This window comes from Phasianus colchicus, chromosome 1 (genome assembly GCF_987193195.1).
Source record: "Phasianus colchicus chromosome 1, bPhaCol1.hap1.1, whole genome shotgun sequence".
NCBI classification, from domain to species: domain Eukaryota; kingdom Metazoa; phylum Chordata; class Aves; order Galliformes; family Phasianidae; genus Phasianus; species Phasianus colchicus.
In genome coordinates this window covers 89,543,286-89,561,962 of record NC_143436.1, presented here as the reverse complement: position 1 = coordinate 89,561,962, position 18,677 = coordinate 89,543,286, and the positions used below count along the sequence as shown (strand labels likewise).

Below are 18,677 nucleotides of genomic sequence, written 5' to 3'. Positions count from 1 at the left end.
CCCACACGGCAGCAGCAACAACCCAGCCTCCCGCCGGCCCTGGGCGCTGATTCGACGGTGACCTCATGGCGCTGCGCGGAGGAAGAGGCAGTCGGTGATTGGCAGAGCCGGTTGCTTCGGCTACGGGCGGTGGCGTGGGGCTCCAAAATGGCGGAGCGGGATAACGATGGGACGGCTGTGGAGCGAGGCCCGGGTGCGGCTTACGCCGCTTTCGTGCTGATGGAGGAGCTGCTGGACAAGCTGAAGCTGCTGAGTTACGAGGAAGAGGCGCTGCGGCAGCACAACGTGAGGCCGCTTTCCAGGTGCCCCTCGAGCGCGCCCAGCGGGACGGGGCGGCTGTGGGGACATTCATAGGGAGCAACTGAGGCCTGACTTAATGGGCTGAATTCCCTTCGGGGCACGTTAGGTGTGGCAGCAGGCTACCTTATTCAACTCGGTTTGATCCCAAATAGGCGCAGTGTAGCTCGCACAGTAGGTGGGAGTGAGTGGAAGAATTACTTCAGAAGCTGCTGGTCTGAGCTGTGCCAAGTGTAGGTACACCAACCTCTTGCCCATCTGGTAGCTGGGGAATGTGGGGAAAGTCAGTTTAAGAGACTGTTTACCTAGCTTGTGCTGGCTTATAATGCTATAATTGCTTCAGGAGCTCAAAATACCATTGTTTACCTTTTTTTTTTTTCTTCCTTCCCTTCTTAAACAGGCACTATTTTGCACTGCCCACTAATCCTGGTGAGCAGTTCTTCGTGTTCTGCACTCTTGCTGCTTGGCTGATCGTTAAAGCAGGACATCACTTTGAACAGCCTCAAGAATATGATGACCCCAATGCAATAATATCTAAGATACTCTCGGAACTGCGATCATTTGTAAGTGCTGAACATGCTGTTTTTTTCAAGTGCATTTCAGGCATGGACGTGACCTTCATAAATATCAGTAATAACATATTTCCTGTCCTATCTGATTATCTTCCCAAGGACTGGGCAGACTTTTTCTATCTGCATGTTTGTACAATGTTAATTAAGCAAACCTATTAGAGATTTATACTGTCTGTACCTACTTGTTAGTCTTTTGACACTACAAAAATGGTCTTACGTTATTATGTTTAGTTCTAATTAGTTTTGTTCCACAGTCTGTAAAATGGGTTTAATCAAGATTACTTCCTATAGTGCTACAAATGCTGTTCATTTATAGTGGTGCAATTGTAAAAGCTTCCACGACAAACTTTGTAAATATGTACTCACTGTTCTGCTCCTGCCAAAGTCAAAAGTGGAATTAAGTGCAAAGGAAATATTTTTAATTGTGTTTATGTTTTGGGATTCTCTGGAGAGATATCTGCAACAAATAAGGCAGTGTTTTTTTTTTTTTTTAAAAAAAAAAAAAAAAAAAGCATAGGTTTAATCTCAGTACCTGGGATCCTCTGTAGCTGACCTTACCTTGCCAGGATGTCACTTCTGTTCTTAACCATCTTACAGCTTCTGATTCTTCTGTTCACTTCTTTTTACCATGTTCTTTAGGATTTCTGCACTGCATCTTTTCCTTGAGTAGTTTTGTTTTCCATTCCTGTTTCCTGACTGGAGCTCCATTGGAAAATAGTGCGAATTAACATTGGCAAAATCTTTCGGCACCATGAACACTTGGGTTTTAGTTAAAAAAAAAAATGTAGTTAATGCCTTGAAATGAAATTGATTGATGAGTAGCCATTAGTAAACAGCATATCTTTTTGTTTTAGGGAAGGCCTGTGGATTTTCCTCCCGCAAAATTGAAGTCAGGTTATGGAGAGCAAGCCTGTTATGTTCTTGATTGTTTAGCTGAAGAAGCCTTGAAATACAGTGGCTTTAGCTGGAAAAGGTATAGTACACTTGGAAGAATCCTCGCATACGCATATTTTTCAACAAATACAAATAGTAGTTAGAAAGGGAGGTACACAAAATATGATGGTTTCATGAGGTGCAAAATTCAGATAGGCTTGAAGCAATGGAATAAGGTGATTCCTAATGGCATTTCATGCAGCTTAGTCTTTTACCAGCAAGAGTGAGTTTGGGCTATCAGTAGATTAAGTTAATTGATAAAGATTTGACTGATAGCCTCTTCTTGGTCCCTTTCTTGTAAGTAACTGCTTGTTAATCTAACAGTTGATTTGAAATGTTTTTGTATCTGTCTGTTTAGGTCCCATCAATCAGTAGCTTCCTTGGCTGGAAGTACACACAGTGTGTGATCCTGTTACAAATAGAGTACTATAACTTGTGTACTGAATCCAAAGGAAAACTTCACAGAAATCAGATGGCAAAAAATTTCAAGTATATGACAATTTGTTGAAAAGTGCTCTTGATTTCATCCCCTCCCTCTGGTTTTTAAATTGTATGGCAAGGTAATTTCTACCTTCAAAGTATGTTATTGATACTACTATTTAGTACTCAAATTCCAAAATAAGCTAAAAATGAGTTTGTGGGGACTTGCACTTGAAGTCTTAGAAATTAGACCAAAGGAGAAAATGAATGAAAACTTAATCCCCAGATGTCTTAGCGGTGTGAATACACTTTATTGCTTGGCCTGACTACTCATCTTCACTATTAAGACAGTCTAAGGTAACAAAGACTTTCAAGGCTGAGCATAAGTTAATTTGTGTGTGTGAGACAACCACTGTCTGTTCATATTCCACATTATTCATACTTCTCCTGAAATCTTTTATTTGCTTGGGAGCAGCTCACTGAAGCATTTATTTTTGTCAGTACTTCTTTTGAACTTATTTCAGGCCACTGTACCCAACAGATGAGCTAGAAGAAGAAGAAATAACAGAAGAAGATACAGAATTAACACTTAATAAACTGGAAGAGGATATTGCAGTAGGTTTGACTATCTGTTTTATGTTGTATTAGTATTCATCAGCAATGAAGTACTTTTCACTTGCTGTCCATTTTCTTTGGTTTGAAGAATCTGCCAGCAGTTCCGTTACCCTTCTTTCCTGTGTCCCTTGTTTTTCCTGCATTGTCAGCTTCTCTGTGGGATAATTTCAGATAGAGTGGTTAACTCTTCAAGACAGAGCATTTGTTATTGTGTGCATTTACAATTAATATGAAGCTGACTCAAACCATACGTTAACATTACATGGATTCAGAATTGTTTGTTTTCTACTGAAACAAGCTGTTGTTGTTAAATGAAACCTGAATTAGCCCTTATTTACAGTAGTGGCTGAAATTTCACCAGCTCTTTATTAAATGCTCACTATTGTTACTCACATTTCACTGCAAATGGGAAACAGTAACTTTGGCCTTAATCTTAAGATTAGTAAAGAAAATAGATGGAAAAGAACTTTTGAGTATTTATGTAAGACACCATTGAAGATCTAAGTAAAGGTTACAGCATTTTTTCTTTAGAGGAAGCTCATGGCTGTTCATCACTATGTATTACTTGAATGGAATATTAATCATCATCTGTTCTGACTGCAGAATAAGTCTCTTTATGCCTGTCTTTCAAAAAAAAAATGGCAATGCTTCAGGATCAACTCTTTTAACTATAATAATTACAATGATGTTGAATGTCTGTGAAACAGTCATTGAAATACTCCTGTAAATTCCAATACGCTTCTTGGACTTACTGGTGCATGACAGAAATTGTTTCTTGCTGATTGACTTTCCCAGAGAATTATTTTTGTGAGAATTGGAGTCTCCCCGTCTGTAAGCTGTTTTCCTAATGTGATCACGAGTTCTTCATTTTCAGTCTTCTCAAAGCAAGTCTTTTTACTGCTGACTTAAAACTTTTCTGGAGAAGGAAGTTAGCTGAAGATGATCAAAGTGAAAATTACAAAAAGAAATTGATTTTGCATCTGATTACTCCGAAATCTGAAAATTTTTTACAAAGTAAATGTAAACCAAAACTGAAGTATTGAAAAGTGTAAGTCTGGAAGTGCTTGTTTGCTTGGTCAGTAAGTTCACAGAATCATAGAATTGCAGGGGTTGGAAGGAACCTCTAGAGATCATTGAATCCAACCACCTGCTAATGCAGTTTCCTTGCAGCATATCACATGTGTGGGCGTCCATAAAAGTCTTGAATATCTCTGGAGAGGAAGACTCCATAGCCTTTTGGGCAGCCTCTGCCAGTGCTGTGTCACTGTTGGCAGTAAAGAACTTCCTTGTCTTAGTATGAAACTTCCTGTGCTCCAGTTTCTGCCTGTTGCCCATTGTTTTACTGCTCATCACGACTGAAAAGAGAGTCCACTGCCATCAACTTGACTCTCGCACTTTCTATATTTATTTATAAATAAATCTCATTCTTCTGCAGGTTGAACAGTCCCAGATCCCTCAGCCTTTTCTCATAAGGAAGATCATCAGGCCCTTAATCATCTAGTCTGTCCCGGTCTTGTTGAATGGCAGCACAGCCTTCTAGTGTGTCAGTCACTTTTCCCAGCTTTGTATCATCAGCAAACTTGCTGAGGGTGGATTCTATCTTTTCATCCAGGTCACTGATGAAGATGTTGAACAAGACCAGACCCGGCACTTTCCCTTAGGGATCACCACTAGTTACAGACCTCTACCTAAACTCTATGCCACTGAACACAACCATGTGAGCTCTATTAGTCAGCCAGTTCTCAATCTACCCCACTGTCCACACAGTTATCTTGTACTTTCTAAGCTTTGTTACAAGGCTGTTGTGGAATACAATGTCAAACGCCCTGCTGAGGTCAACATATACAGTATCCACAGCTCACCTCCTGTACATCCAGCTGGTCATGACATCATGGAAGGGTAACAGGTTGGTCGAGCATGATTTCCCCTTGGTGAATCTGCGTTGACTGCTCCTGATAGCCTTCTCTTCCAATAGCTTGGGGGTAGCATCCAAAACAAGTTGTTCCATCGCCTTTACAGAGGCAGAGGTGAGGCTGACTGGCCTGTAGTTGCCAAGATCCTCCTTCTTGCCCTTTTTGAAGACTGGAGTGATGATGATTGTCCTCCAGTCTTCAGGGACCTCTCCTGTTCTCCAAGACCTTTCAAAGATTTTTGTGGGGAAAACAATTTTGTGCAGTCTTTAGAACTAGAAGTACTGGATAGAAATGCCACAAGTTTCCCATGTTTGTGTCCACGTTTTTCAAGTGCTTGTGAAAAATCAAAGGTCATATAAGTTAGAATGCCAGTGTTGTTACAATAGGGCTCTGATTGTAGTCTCAATTTATATATGACAGTAGTCTACAGTAAGAGTTGAAGAGTTTGCTTCTCTTGTCATAGTTTTCTTAATTATTGTACTTTTTTCCCCATGTTTTTATTAGCCAAGAAAAATTCCATCCTTTTATTCTTAATTTCTGTACTGTATGGAAGTATTGGGATGTAAGTTTTAATGGTCTGGTTGCATTTTGAAGTCTAGCCAGGAAAATTCTTGATGAATTCTGAGAACAATTGGACTCATTCTGCATTACATATTTGACAAGCCTCAGAAATGTCAGCTGTTGGCTAAGAGCTATAAATGCGAAAACAGTCAACTGTCTACTCTTTTTTCTGTGTCTTATTCACTGTTTACGTGGAGAAGTGGAGAGGAAACTGTTAACTAAAGGTCAGTTTGTGCCCTTCAAAGAACTTCTGGATTTGGTCTTGGGTTCTTAGGCCATTATTTTTACATCTAGTGTGCTCTGTTAGCTTCTCTACATTTCTTTGTTAGTAAAACCACTGAGTTGGGTTTATGCCAAGCAGATAACAACTTCTTGGAGCCTCTAATAGTTCTACAGGAATTAATCATCTGTAAACATTTTCCCAATCTTGTTGCAGGCTATATGTTGATATATCCTGAATATATTAGTTTTATCCAGAATTTAATTTAGTAGTATTTCCAGTAATTAAATACTATTGATGAGTTTGATTGTTCTTCTAAATTAGATTATTCTGAATAAAATTGATGAGGATGGCAGAGAAAGACTGGTTCTGTAAATCTTGAGGAATTTGGTGAACAAACTGTAGCCAACCCAAGGAAGTCTTCTCTGTTTAGTGCCTTAGTTCCAATCATTAGTCTTTTTGTTGTTGTTAACGATGGTGTTGTGGTCAAACATAGTCAAAACCTGTGTGAAGTACAAGAATAAGCTCACAGGTTTTTACTATGTGGATCTTGAAAGGTAGAACACTAAAGTAAACGTTATAGCAGCATTCATGATTTGTTTAGAAGGAAGGTGAATGATGAAATTTGTCTTTGGTGGAACAGATGAGGGCAAACTGAAAAGAACTACAGAACTGCATAAGCATGAAGTACATGGATGATAAAATGGCAGATGAAGTAAATGCAAGCTCTGTTATCAGAAATTTTCCATGTCTTGTTTTGTTCAGTAATTTGGAATATAGTGCATATTTGCTCCTGTGAAGAAAAGTTTTGAAGTTTGTGTGAAAGAAATATTCACTAATGTCTCTTTGCGACATTGCTTAAGGAAGAAGAATCAGATAATGAAGAAAACTTTATTGACCTGAACGTTCTAAAGGCACAAACATACAGATCGGTAAGTTGCTACCTGCCATTCCTCTCTTTAGAGATTTTTACTTCTTCAGCAGAAGTTTATTTGTGTTGAAGTCCAAAAATACATATGCAGTCTGTGCTTGAGGAAAAACATGCCAGCTGAGACACATCAGCTTATTTTAAAAGAAAACTGTATTTCTGGTTTCTAAACGGATATTGCAGCAAGATTGATATATTATAGTTCATCTTGGTATACATTTCATTTTTTGGAATTCTAAATGTGATGAGAAAATATATTTAATTCCTAATATTTTAAGAATTCAAAGAAAGACATCTAAAGCTCCTAGTGGATATATGTGTACTTCTGAATATGAATGCTGTGAGCCGTTGTAACTTGACTTCTAACAGTTGTTGCTGAGTATAAAAATTATGTTTTGTATATAAAATTTCTGGGTTTCATGCAGGATGTGAAAGACTCCACAAAACGAGAAGAAATCTTGCTATCCACAACAGATGCGGCAGAGTGGAATCTGGAAGTGGAACGTGTGCTTCCACAGCTGAAAGTTACAGTCAGGACTGACAATAAGGTTTGTGAGAGTGAATTTTCACATGTATGCATGGTGATTCAAGTGCAGTTTGAATCAGCAGTGTTATTTTTTCATTTCCATTTTTTTCTTCTTTTGTTGTGCCAAGAACTAAACCATGTAAATTAAATCATGGGCTTTCCAATGCTATCTTCTCTGAACCTTTCTCACTTACTTTGAAGCTAGAAGCAATAATTTTCAATAGTATGTTTTATTTTATGTAAGAACAGCAACTGCTTCTATCTTTATTTCTGTGGAAACTTCCTAAGTCGTTAAACCTTTCTGAAAAATTATACCTTCAGTTTAGCAGCTATTAAAGCATTTTCCTAGAAGAAAAGAAGCTTCTTTGCAACTGTTTGATTTTTTTTCAACCACTTAAAAGGTTGATTTCAGAGAATTCATCTTGCTGAACTTTAGATTATGTAAAGAAGGTCTGTACCTCTGATCTAGTCATTACATTTCCTTGTGTTTAATGAAAAGAAGTGCATTTTCAGTTTAATTTTATTTACCTATCCAGATAGCTACCTCAAGATGAAATTTATCTTTTCTTAGAAATGTGTTTTTCTTACCATAATGTATTCCAAGGAGTCTAGAATGAGCAGCTCAGAAACACACGTCTGTTTTTAACACGTCAGCGTCCAATACTAGAATGTATTCTTCACATTGCCACAAGCATTCTTTCTGAGAGTTTGCATAGCCCACACAGATGAGTGCAGTATTGAAACTGTGTGTTTGTAGCGGCCCAGCTAGTTGAGGTGGTGGTGGAGCAATCTACAGTGATGCAGAATTCAGTGAAGGATAATTATTATAATTATCTATAAAAAATAGACTAAACCCTCAACTCATAAAATGTCCTGCCTGTCTGTACTGCATTCTTCTAAGTGAAGAATCTCCTGGTTTGAGCCACTGTGCTCTGGTCCTCAGCAAGCTTGTTACAGATAACGTGGTTGATTCTCACAGGAAGAAATTAAAGCTTAATGAAGACATACATAGAAAATGAAAGCCACTGAGATTTGCTACCTTCCAAATTAACACACTGTTCCTTGTTTTTAAGGAAGGTGTCAAAATGGATATGAAAAGAGGGTTCTTCTTTTTCTAGCTTGTGTACTTTAATGCTTTCAGAAATAACTTGAAAGGAGTTGGTGAAGCATTTGGAGCACAAGTCTCATAGGAAATGGCTGAGGGAACTGGGATTGTTTTGTCTGGAGAAGAGGCTCAGGGGAGATCTCATTGCTTTCCACAATTCTCTGAAAGGAGGTTATAGAAAGGTGGGGTTCAGCCACTTCTCCCAGTTAACTAGTGATGGGATGAGAGGTGATGGCCTTTAGTTGCAGCAGGTGAAGTTCAGGTTGGATATTATGAAAAAATTCTTCTCAAAAAGAGTGGTGGTACATTGGAACAGGCTGGCCAGAGAAGCAGTGGAGTCAGCTTCCCTGGAGTTGTTTAAGAAAGGGGTAAACGTGGCTCTTAGGGACATGATTTGGTGGGCACAGTGGTGATGGGTTGATATTTGGACTAGATGACATTCTGTAAGAAAAGCCTCATATTGGTTATGTAAACTGTGCATGTATATTTAATACCAGGAGAGGTTAATGGTTTAATTGGCAATACAGAAATGAGAACTTATTTTTATGTTGTAAGTCTGCAAAATTTGGCAAATTACTAACAGTTGTTACCATACCAGCAAAAAGATCTTGAGTTGCTGCGAACTTAAAACTCAACGCATAATGTAAGCACATTTCTCTACTAGCTTTTGTTTTAATCCTGAAGAGAATAGTGGGCAGCAGCACAGTTTTAGACAGCAAGTGAAATCTCATAGGCTGAACAGCTGTTGGAGATGCTCAGCTGTGCTCATATGAGATAGAGACAGAGGCACTAGTGCTGTGGTAGTTATATGCATTTGAAGCCAGGAACTGCTTTTGATTGAAGGATGGCACGTGTTTAAGCATGCAGCTGTGTCAAGCCAGGATTCGTTTTGTTCCTGTCAAAAATGGTCACATCCTTCAGGAGCACAGAACCTGGAAATTCGTCTTGCTCAGGTGTTCTCCCTTGGACAAGCATACTGACCTGCACTGGCTTATATGTGGCCAGCTTCTCTATTCCCCAGGGAGCCTCTTCCAAGACCCACTGCCCTCTGGTGCAGAACCTGTCCCTCACCTCCAGCTGCCCCTCCCCCTGACACAGCTCCATGCCATTCCCTCCAGCCCTGTCACTGTTAGAGAGAGCAGAGCTCAGCACTGCTCCTTCATTCCCCTTGTGAGGGACTGCAGGCTGCCACAAGGCTTCCTCTTCTGCTCTACTCTGAACTGACCAAGAAATCTTAGCCTCTCATTTGCCTTGCCCTTCATACCCTTCCCTTCTCTAATAGTTTTGTCCTTCTTACATTGCAGTGCTCAAAACTGTACGCAGTGCTTGAGATGAGGCCTAGGAGTGCTGCGCCTGATGCACCCCAGGACACAGTTGACTCTTTGAGTTGCCATAGCACACAGCTGACTCAGATTCCACTTGCTGTAAGCCAGAACTTCCAGACCCCATTCTGCAGAACTGTTCTCCAGCCTCTCACTCCCCAGTCTGTACATATATATACCCAGGGGTGCCCTGTCCCAGGTCCAGAATCCGGCACTTGCTCTTGTTAAACTTCATGTGGTTGGTGATTGCCCAGCCCTCTGTCAGTATCTCTCTGCTAGGCCTCTGTGCCCTTGAGAAGTTCCTTCCCAGACTCCTTCTTTTGCACATTGCTTTACCACTTTGCAGAGTTGCACCAACCCTTGCTGCTAATGCCTGGGATTAACAGGTTTGCATTCTTATCAGTTGGAAGGTGTAGTTGTATCCTCTTTGTAGTGTTGTCTGAAGTTTCTTGATAGCGGACTGGTTAATGTGATTGATCATGTTTGCTTCTTTTCAGTATCCCTTACTGTTTTTCTGACAAGTGTGTGTTTCTGTGTTGTTTATTCCCTCCCCTTTTTCTTTTTCATCCCCTTTAGACAAGGTCCTCAATCAAATGATATTACTGAAATAAATTTTCATATGCTTTGCATATCCATTAGTGTAATTGGCAAGATATTTGTTACCTCTTTGTTACTAAAGAGGCTTGTGCCTCTTTGTTTTGCTTCCCCCTTTTCTTTATTGTCCTATTTGACAACGTCCTTGATCAGGTAATCTTACTGAAGCAAACACTGTCATCTTCCATACCTATATCCTTACCCTTACAGTACCTACTTTACAAGGGAGTATCCTAGAATTTGATTTCAAGTGGTAAAGTTTTGTTAACATCAGTTTTCTCATCATGTAGACCAGAACAGTGCCAAGTGTTTAAAAACCTTGAGAGTCTATTTTTTTTTTTAAATACATTTTCAGAAACACAATACTGAAATAGAGATAATTCTGCAGTGCTTCTGCTCTGCTTTGTTTTGAACTCACAGTTTGCAGCTGTGCTCTGGGTATGAAAGGCATAGAAAGTCCGCATTGATAAGCATAAATTGTGATAAATGTTGGGAAGTGGAATTGATTTCTAAGTAACAGGTGCCTATCTGTCAAGTTAAAATAGCAGCTTTTTCTCGTTCTCCATACCTGAATCCATGTGTGTTTCCTATGACATAGCAGGTGCAAATAGTTATCCCCATTCCAGTTTTGTCCCAGTATTGAAAACAAGTTCAGTTATTTCTGCCTATTTCTTTTCTTTCTGTTTTTTATGGTAACAGTTGGGTTTAAGTAGGAAGAAAAGATCTGATAGTCTGGAAGTGGTGGTTGTTAGGTAGTTGGAGCATGCTTGTTCTCTAAGAACAAGCTGAGCTAGTTCATCTGTAGTCAATATTTTCAACATTTGTGCCTGTAGTGGTTTCTAGGAGAAACAGTGAGGATCAATCAGACTAAAAAATATAGCTACTGTGGTATTAATGAAGAGGTCAATGTTTGTTTATAGGTCTGAGTGTCACATTGGGACATCTAGGAGATCAATGAACTATGTCATGCTGTGCCAATGCATCTAGATATCGTGATGTCAGTGGAAGAATCACGTATGGTAGTAGTAGTACGTATGAGAACTCACTCTGTCTTGCATACAGTATTTGTTTAGTAACCAGATAAACATAAAAGCTGTATTTACTTATGTTTTACTTCATGGCATCTTGTTTTTAGGATTGGAGGATCCATGTAGATCAAATGCATCAACATAAGGATGGAATTGAATCTTCTTTGAAAGAAACTAGGGTATGTATTTTATGTGCAGAATATTTCACTGGTCTGGTAGCACCTCTATTTTGTTTTTCATTTTGTATGCCTGTGTTTTATTTCTTCATTTTAATTATAATAATGTAAAACTAAAAAGGGAGATGTGATAATGATGATTACAGATAATGGCACTAGCCAAAGATCTTGTGAGCAACAGTCGTATATGTTAACAAGGATGTAAATGTTCATTAATGTATCATATCACTTTGCCCCTTGTTTTCAATATGTTATAAATACAGAGTGCAAAATGATATAATACAAACTGAAAATAACTAATATAAAAACTAAAATAGCTAATAATAATTAAAAAAAAAAAGTTCTCAAATACTTTTGCTAGAATAATTTACCAGCATTGACATTTGTAATTATCTGGGGAAGGATACTGAGAGAGTGGCGAGGTGCTGGAACAGGCTGCTGAGAGGTTGTGGATGCCCTGTCCCTGGAGATGTGTAAGGCCAGGTGAGATGGAGCACTGCGTAGTCTGATCTAATACTTGATGTAGTGGTTGGCAACCCTGCCTGTGGCAGAGGGCTAGAGCTTTATGATCCTTGGGGTTCCTTCCAACCCAAGCCATTCTGTGATGAAGGAATCGGTAGAACTTGAAATAGGTGTTGTGGCACTGGGAAAAAAGATATTGGGATCATTTATTCATTAGCCAGACACAACATTTCTGTACTGTTTTTCGCTATTACTTGTAGCATTCCATATCCTTTTTTAATTACAGCACCATTTTAATACTCTTTGGGTAATGTCTGTATACTGTCAACCTACAGAATATGATTTTTTAGGGCTACCTTGACAAATTCCATAATGAAATCAGCCGAACATTGGAAAAGATCAATAGCAGGGAAAAGTACATCAACAATCAGTTGGAGCATTTGATTCAAGAATACCGTTCAGCACAAGCCTTGCTGAGTGAGGTAATGCACTGATCTGTCGTTTCTTTGCCTAGTATTAACATGAGGGTAAAGACAAAGAGTTGGAGGAGTTATCTGTGAATTCTTCTTTTGGATATAAAGCATGGGAAATGCTGATTGGCTGTCAAATTATATAGTTTTTAAGCTAAATTAGCAATTTTTATTCAATATTCTACAAGGGAAAGTAAATGTTTTCTTGCCTGAATATTATGTAAATCGGCTGCCACAATCTTGAGCAGCTAGTAAATTGCTGTTTCTGCTTTCCCTATGGAGTTCACACATCTGTGATGAGTGAAAAAGCTACAGCTTCAGTTCAGCATTCATCTCTTACATTGATTACTCATGCTAACTTGCACAAAGCTCTCTGATTACTTGTTTACTTCATTTAGTTTTTATGCCAATAGGCTAATGCTTGAGAATCTTTTTGATTCTTTAGTTAGGGGGCCTGTGTAAGCTACCAGTTGGTTAGCTCTCCTATTTGAGGGCTCGACAATAAAATCAGACTAGCAGGATTTGACCTCTGTGCTTTCTGTTTATCTTGCTGTTAAACGTCAAGACAGTAACTTACTGAATAGAAAGAAGCATTCTGGGTTTCAGGAATCATTTCAGTCTGCATTCTGGCAAATTTTCTTGATGCATGTTTTCTCATGCAAGTCTACCAGGAAACCTACTTCTTACTCTTATGCATTAGGGCTGTCACAACTTCTAAAACTGCTTTCCTGTTTTGAATGATGGTCATTGCATAGGCTGGTGTCTTCAAGTCTTTCCTTATATTCGTAGTGCTGTAAATGTCATTGAGATTTCATGGGAGAATTTCTGGAATTGGGACATGTAAAAGCAAATTTTGGTATTCTCTCTGAAAAATTCACATTATTAATTATTAATGATTAATTGTTATTAATGATTCTGCTGTAATTTTAGAAACCTGCTTTATTAAGTATCTGGAATGCATGCATCTCTTCAGCAAAAAATGTGTTTCTTCACAGGCTAAGGAGAAATACCAGGAGGGAAGTGGAGGAGTAACTGAAAGGATTAGAGTCCTTTCTGAGGTAAAACACATGTTCACAATATTTCTTTAGCTTCCTTGAATAAATCATTGAAGAATTGACATCTAGCATTCTCAGATTTATGAACTGAGCTCTTCCTGATACGTTGTGTTAAAACTTATGTTCTTTTGGTGGGAGCAGATTCACCTGGCCCCTAAATTTTAAACTGAGGTTGCTATTGCTTTTTAATTTCTGAATTTGAACAAACAATTATGAGCTCTAAATTTCACCAGTTTGTGAAGGAGTGAAAATATTCTGTATTTCATAACCTGTCTCCTAGAATTATTGAGGATTAATCTACTCGTGTCCATAAAGTCTTCAGAAGAAGAAAAGCTTAACTTTTATTTTTAGCAAAAGTAACCAATAGCAATTTGAAATGTTAATCTTGAAAGCGTTTAAATGCAGTATTTGACTAAAGAGTAACTTTTTGATACCAATCAAATTATATTAATACCTAAAAATTTTTGTTTATTCAATGGTTTGACAAATCAAAGAAGAAACTCCTAATTGATTTATCATGTGGACTGTTTCATAGTTTTCACTCAGATTTACTGCTAGATTTCCAAATACTTTCACTTTTCATGCAGTTCAGATTTTTTTAAATGATTCTTTTATTTGACTCTTTAGTCAAATGTTGCATTTATTGCACTTTATTAGATGTTAAAGTACCTGAAATGCTAACATAAAATAGATCATACCATAAGAATATGATGGAAAATGTACAATAGATTTGAGATTTTTTTTTTTAAGTAATAATAGTCACAGAAGTTTAACAAGGGCTTTTTAGCAAGGAATTCTTAGTATGGCATTTGTACTTTTAGTCCTTCTTCCTCTTTGATTCTCAAGGAAGTTGATTTCAGATTTACTTGCATGATCTTTCTGTGCCTTAAAATAAAAGTTGATTATTAAAGAAATATGTTACGAGTTGGTAACCTTTGAACTATGTTGATGCAGCAGTGCATATCTGAGCTAAACTAGGCTCATTGGATATCACTACTGATCTGCTTTCTAATAGGCTATAATCCAGAAAGGATTAAATTTTAATTTCATGGAATCAAATCTCAGCCTTCTTGGCAGTACACGTACCGCTGCAGGTATGCAATAAAAATGCAGCCATGTTTTTTTGTTGTTGTTGCTGTTTAATGGAAGGACATACTGAAGCCTTAATAAAAGGCCATTTTTATAATACAGACAAAAAAAATAGGTTATTATCTAGATTCTGCCTTGGAATATAGTTGCTTTGTCATCAACAAAGGCAAACTGGTCAATAGTCAGTGCTGAAATGTATTTTTATTCTTCACGCATTGATTCACACATGCCAGTGCCAGTAGGCTTGCCTGCTGCACCATCATTTGCTGCAGTGCTATTTCTCATTTTTTTTTTCACCTGCCAAAGTCCTTTTAGACTTTCAGAAGGGCATTTTTTATGGTCATTTGGTAAATCTTGGTCTGTGAGGTCAGTGGTTCTTTTCTTCCATCCACTGTGCAGCAACATTTGCACTTTGTTTTTATTGGTTACGGATCCTCAGTAACGTTTCTGTTTGGCTAATGATCTGCCATACAATTTGTAACATCTATTTTTCAAAAGGCTAATGAAAATTTTCCTAATGTTTGGGGAAAAAAAAGCCAGAAAAGTTCCTCTTTTTACAACAAGACAGACACTTTTTTTCAACTGACATGTTTATACAGGAGGGAGTTTTAGATTTCCTTTTAACTTTTTATTCATCTGGTTTAATGAATAAAAAAATCTCTAATTAAAGATTACAGAAGTTTTAGAGAAAGTGAAGCAGGAAACAGAAGAGAAAGGAAGCAGTATGACTGATGGCAGTAAGTATGTTTTTGCCTCAAACTATCCACCCAATTTCTCAGTGACAGATGCATCATTGGTCCTCTGTGAAAAAATAACCAGAAATGAGTGACAAGTCTAAAATATCCATATTAAGATTTTAAAAGATGTCTAAGAAAATTAGACATCTTACCCTCTTCAAAAATGTTATGCAAGTCAGTAGAAGGTTCAAATTATTTTACTGTCAAATCATTACTGAGAGTAAGCGTTGGAATTCCCTCACTAATGCTAATGGAAATGGATGAGAAAATTAATTTTGGTGCTGAAGTTTGAGTTTTTTAATATATAAAACTATGTACTGAGAATTTAGTGTAATTTTTCCTGATAAATGCATTCTTTTGCAAATGTTACGAGTACTAATGCAGAAGTGAATAGATGCATACTATAGCAAGGCTAAATGTGCAAGCTGTATCTATATTTTATTGTAAACACTATGGCTAATTGACTTAAGGAATTGTAAGTGTTATTGTGTAAAGAAATTTTGTTAACTCTTCTTGAGTGAAAGAGCTACTCAATTAACTCTCAGCACCTTAACTGTACTATGACATGGCCAAGGATCAGGATAAACTCTAGAGCCCAGAATTATAAGGAGCTGTATGATGTGTCAGCAGCATCTATAAGGTGAATATTAGTGGGAAGTGATGGGTTACAAATAAAGTATGGAGCACAAAACATTTTAGTAGATTTTCACAGGTAAAATGGCGGCCTGCTGAGGGTGTCTTCAGTTCCCTACAAAACCCCAAGTCAGATGTGGGGGTGAGACTTTTAGCTGAGCAAAATATATCACTGGTAAACTGAGCTTAATGATTATGCACGTCTTTATGCAGATCTTAGTTGTCAAGAAGACAGCAAAATTGTTATTGCCATTTCTATCTTTAAAGCATAATCTATCAGTTCAGTCATGACTTTAAAGTAGAACGTGCTTTTGTTCAATCACTTTTTCAATTTTAAGGAGTGAACTGTAGAATGTAATGCTTCTGTGTTAAATCACCTGACACCAAGTTGCATTATTTATCTTTTCTTGGACAGCTCCTCTGGTGAGAATTAAACAGGCCTTAACAAAACTGAAGCAAGAAACCATTCAGATGGACATTCAAATTGGTGTAATGGAACACACATTGCTCCAGTCAAAACTTAAAGAGAAATCCAATATGACTAGAGATATGAATGCAGCAATGATACCAGAAGCTACAATAGGTGCCTACTGAAATTGTTTGGAGCTGACTTGGTTTGCCCAAAATAAAGTTTTCTACTGTTTGCTTTTTTGGTAGTTTGGTGGTTTTCTTTTTGTTTGGAGAGAGTGATGGTTTTTGGTTTTGTTTTTTTTTTGCTTTTTGTTTTGCTTTGTCGCTAACAAGATGCTTGTCATTCATTTTTAAAAAGAATAACATGCACTCTTTGGACTCAGAATGGAGCCATGTTTAGTTTTGGGCTATAAGGATTTGCTGCAGATCCCTTCAAAATATATTAATGAGTTATTATTACTGCACGTGTCTCTCTGTTTTGTTGGAGAATGAAAAGCTATAAAACATAATTGACAGCCTGTAATCTTGATATTCTACAGTTCTGAAAGAAAAATGCTTGCAAAGGACTTAAAAAGAATTACTGCCATTTACTTGCATTTAGTAGAAAGTATTTAATTTTTGACATTGAAGTGAAGATCAGCGTCAAGTACTGTCTACTGTATCTGACATTCATATGAAGCATGGATTGTGTTCCCAGCCCTGCATGACTTTGGTCTAGTAGCTTTTTTCTTTAGCTCTTTGGTGGGTGGATATATAGTATTTCATTCAAGAGCTGCTCTGGTGTTATTCCTCTGAAATTCTGACTATTTATAATTATTCACAATTATAACAAAGCATGACGTGTTCTGCACAGGTGAGTAGTTGGATGTATGTTTCTAGGTTGTTTTGAAACAAATGAACCAAGACTATTTTTTCCTATATTTTCAGGAAGGATTACAATTTATTCTGTGACCTTGATGTTCAGATGACGTAGCAACTTCACTCTTCTCTTTCTGTAAACTTGCTGATAAAACAGTGATTAATAGAACTGCAAAGGAATATTTAGTCAGTAAAGGTGGGAAGGAGGACAACAGCAACAGGCTAACACTGCAGTAATTTCAGCATGTTCCTAGATCAGTCTGCACAACTTTGTCAATAGGCAATTATAGAAAACAGCCTTTTTTTTTTTTTTTTTTTTTTTTTTTTTTTTTTTTTTGTGGGGTGGGTGTAGGGAAGTCCTCTAGGCAGACTGTTATGAGTGGTTTTTGTAGTTATTTTTATGTTTATATTTCTTTTAAACAAAACAAAACAAGTGATGACACACTGGAACAGGTTGCCCAAGGAGGTTGTGGATGCCCCATCCCTGGAGGCATTCAAGGCCAGGCTGGATGTGGCTCTGGGCAGCCTGGTCTGGTGGTTGGTGACCCTGCATGTAGCAGAGGGGTTGAAACTAGATGATCATTGTGGTTCTTTTCAATCCAGGCCATTCTATGATTCTATGATATGTACATCCTTTTGATTACCATTGTTCATAAGCCATGGACAAAATTGGTACAATTCCAGTAATGTTAAATTACTCTCCTAACTTCTTTAAGTGATTCCATTCATTTTACAATCCAGTTTTCTCACTTAGAGGAAACTCATCAGGTGAGCAGTATTTAACAAAACAGATAAGCTGTTTTGTATGTGAAAGTTGAGATACTAGATACAGTCAAAAAGATAACCCAGTTTCATAACTTCATTGTGCTTCAGCACTTCATTTGTCAAAAAGAATAAGACTTAAAACCATCAGGTTTTAATAAGTGAAAAGCTATGTGTAAATGCTGAATATTATAATTTACCTGTACAAGCAACTGTTGAAAATCCCTATGAATCACACTGGAAATCAGTTTCCAACTTCTTTTGCTGCCTACCTATATCCTCCCACACTCAGTTTAAATTAGAAAAGTATTATTCATGTTCACATTGTTAGGTGGTGTTACTGCGTATCTACTTCAGCAGTGGGTTTACTTCAACTTAAGATAAAGCAGCTCTCTTCTGTATCGCCTGCAAAGTACACTGATGTTTTTGGATTGAAAATGTTGTGCTTTTTATGTAAATACTTTCCCCAAAAAAACCTCCTGCTTCATGCTAACACAACAAAATTAATAAAAGAACACTTCCCTTACCCTTATGTGAATTGAACCTCTTTCAGTATTAGAAGTGTATCTATTGAGGGATGAGTCAGACAAGCATGGCCAGAAAAACTAATGTGGTATAAAAATCTGCAGAAGAAAAGCTATCCTTTATGCCTAAGTAGTTCTAAAATAATGTGCTAATCGTGTGCAGTTAGTCTACATTATTTTAAATGGTGCTCCTTGAAATAGCATTAATCTAAGCAGGACAGCTACGTTGTCTCAGAGGTCGTATATTTCCCGTAATTATCATCTGACAGAATGCTATTTGCTCATTTGAATTCTAAAAAGCAAGGAAGGAAGTAGCCACACCACCTTCCTTAAAAGCAGAAAGCAAATTGTCACAGGCAGTTGTTCTAAAAAAGCATTTATCTGTGTGATTATTCATCTGCTGGATCAGTTCAAGAAGCAGAAATCTTACTAAATCACTTGAGTCATGCTATTTCACACATCGCTC

The 18,677-nt window shown here is 37.6% G+C and overlaps 1 protein-coding gene across 3 annotated transcripts; it reads left to right on the top strand.

The window, feature by feature from the left end:
- Positions 1 to 147: 147 nt before the first annotated feature.
- Positions 148 to 16,312, top strand: IFT57 (intraflagellar transport 57). 3 transcript variants are annotated; one of them, XM_031613186.2, is made up of 12 exons: positions 148 to 302; positions 698 to 860; positions 1,724 to 1,842; positions 2,747 to 2,837; positions 6,395 to 6,463; positions 6,885 to 7,007; positions 9,395 to 9,514; positions 11,142 to 11,213; positions 12,023 to 12,154; positions 13,138 to 13,200; positions 14,957 to 15,023; positions 16,072 to 16,312. In XM_031613186.2, the coding sequence occupies exons 1-12, from the start codon at positions 148 to 150 to the stop codon at positions 16,248 to 16,250; spliced, it is 1,353 nt and encodes a 450-aa protein (XP_031469046.1). In that variant the 3' UTR covers positions 16,251 to 16,312. The 3 variants fall into 3 exon arrangements, with proteins under 3 accessions (XP_031469046.1, XP_031469048.1, XP_090008118.1); XM_031613188.2 differs by lacking the exon at positions 9,395 to 9,514; XM_090151992.1 differs by lacking the exons at positions 13,138 to 13,200; positions 14,957 to 15,023; positions 16,072 to 16,312 and adding an exon at positions 11,613 to 11,693 and having other exon boundaries at positions 12,023 to 12,127.
- The last annotated feature ends 2,365 nt before the right edge of the window (positions 16,313 to 18,677 follow it).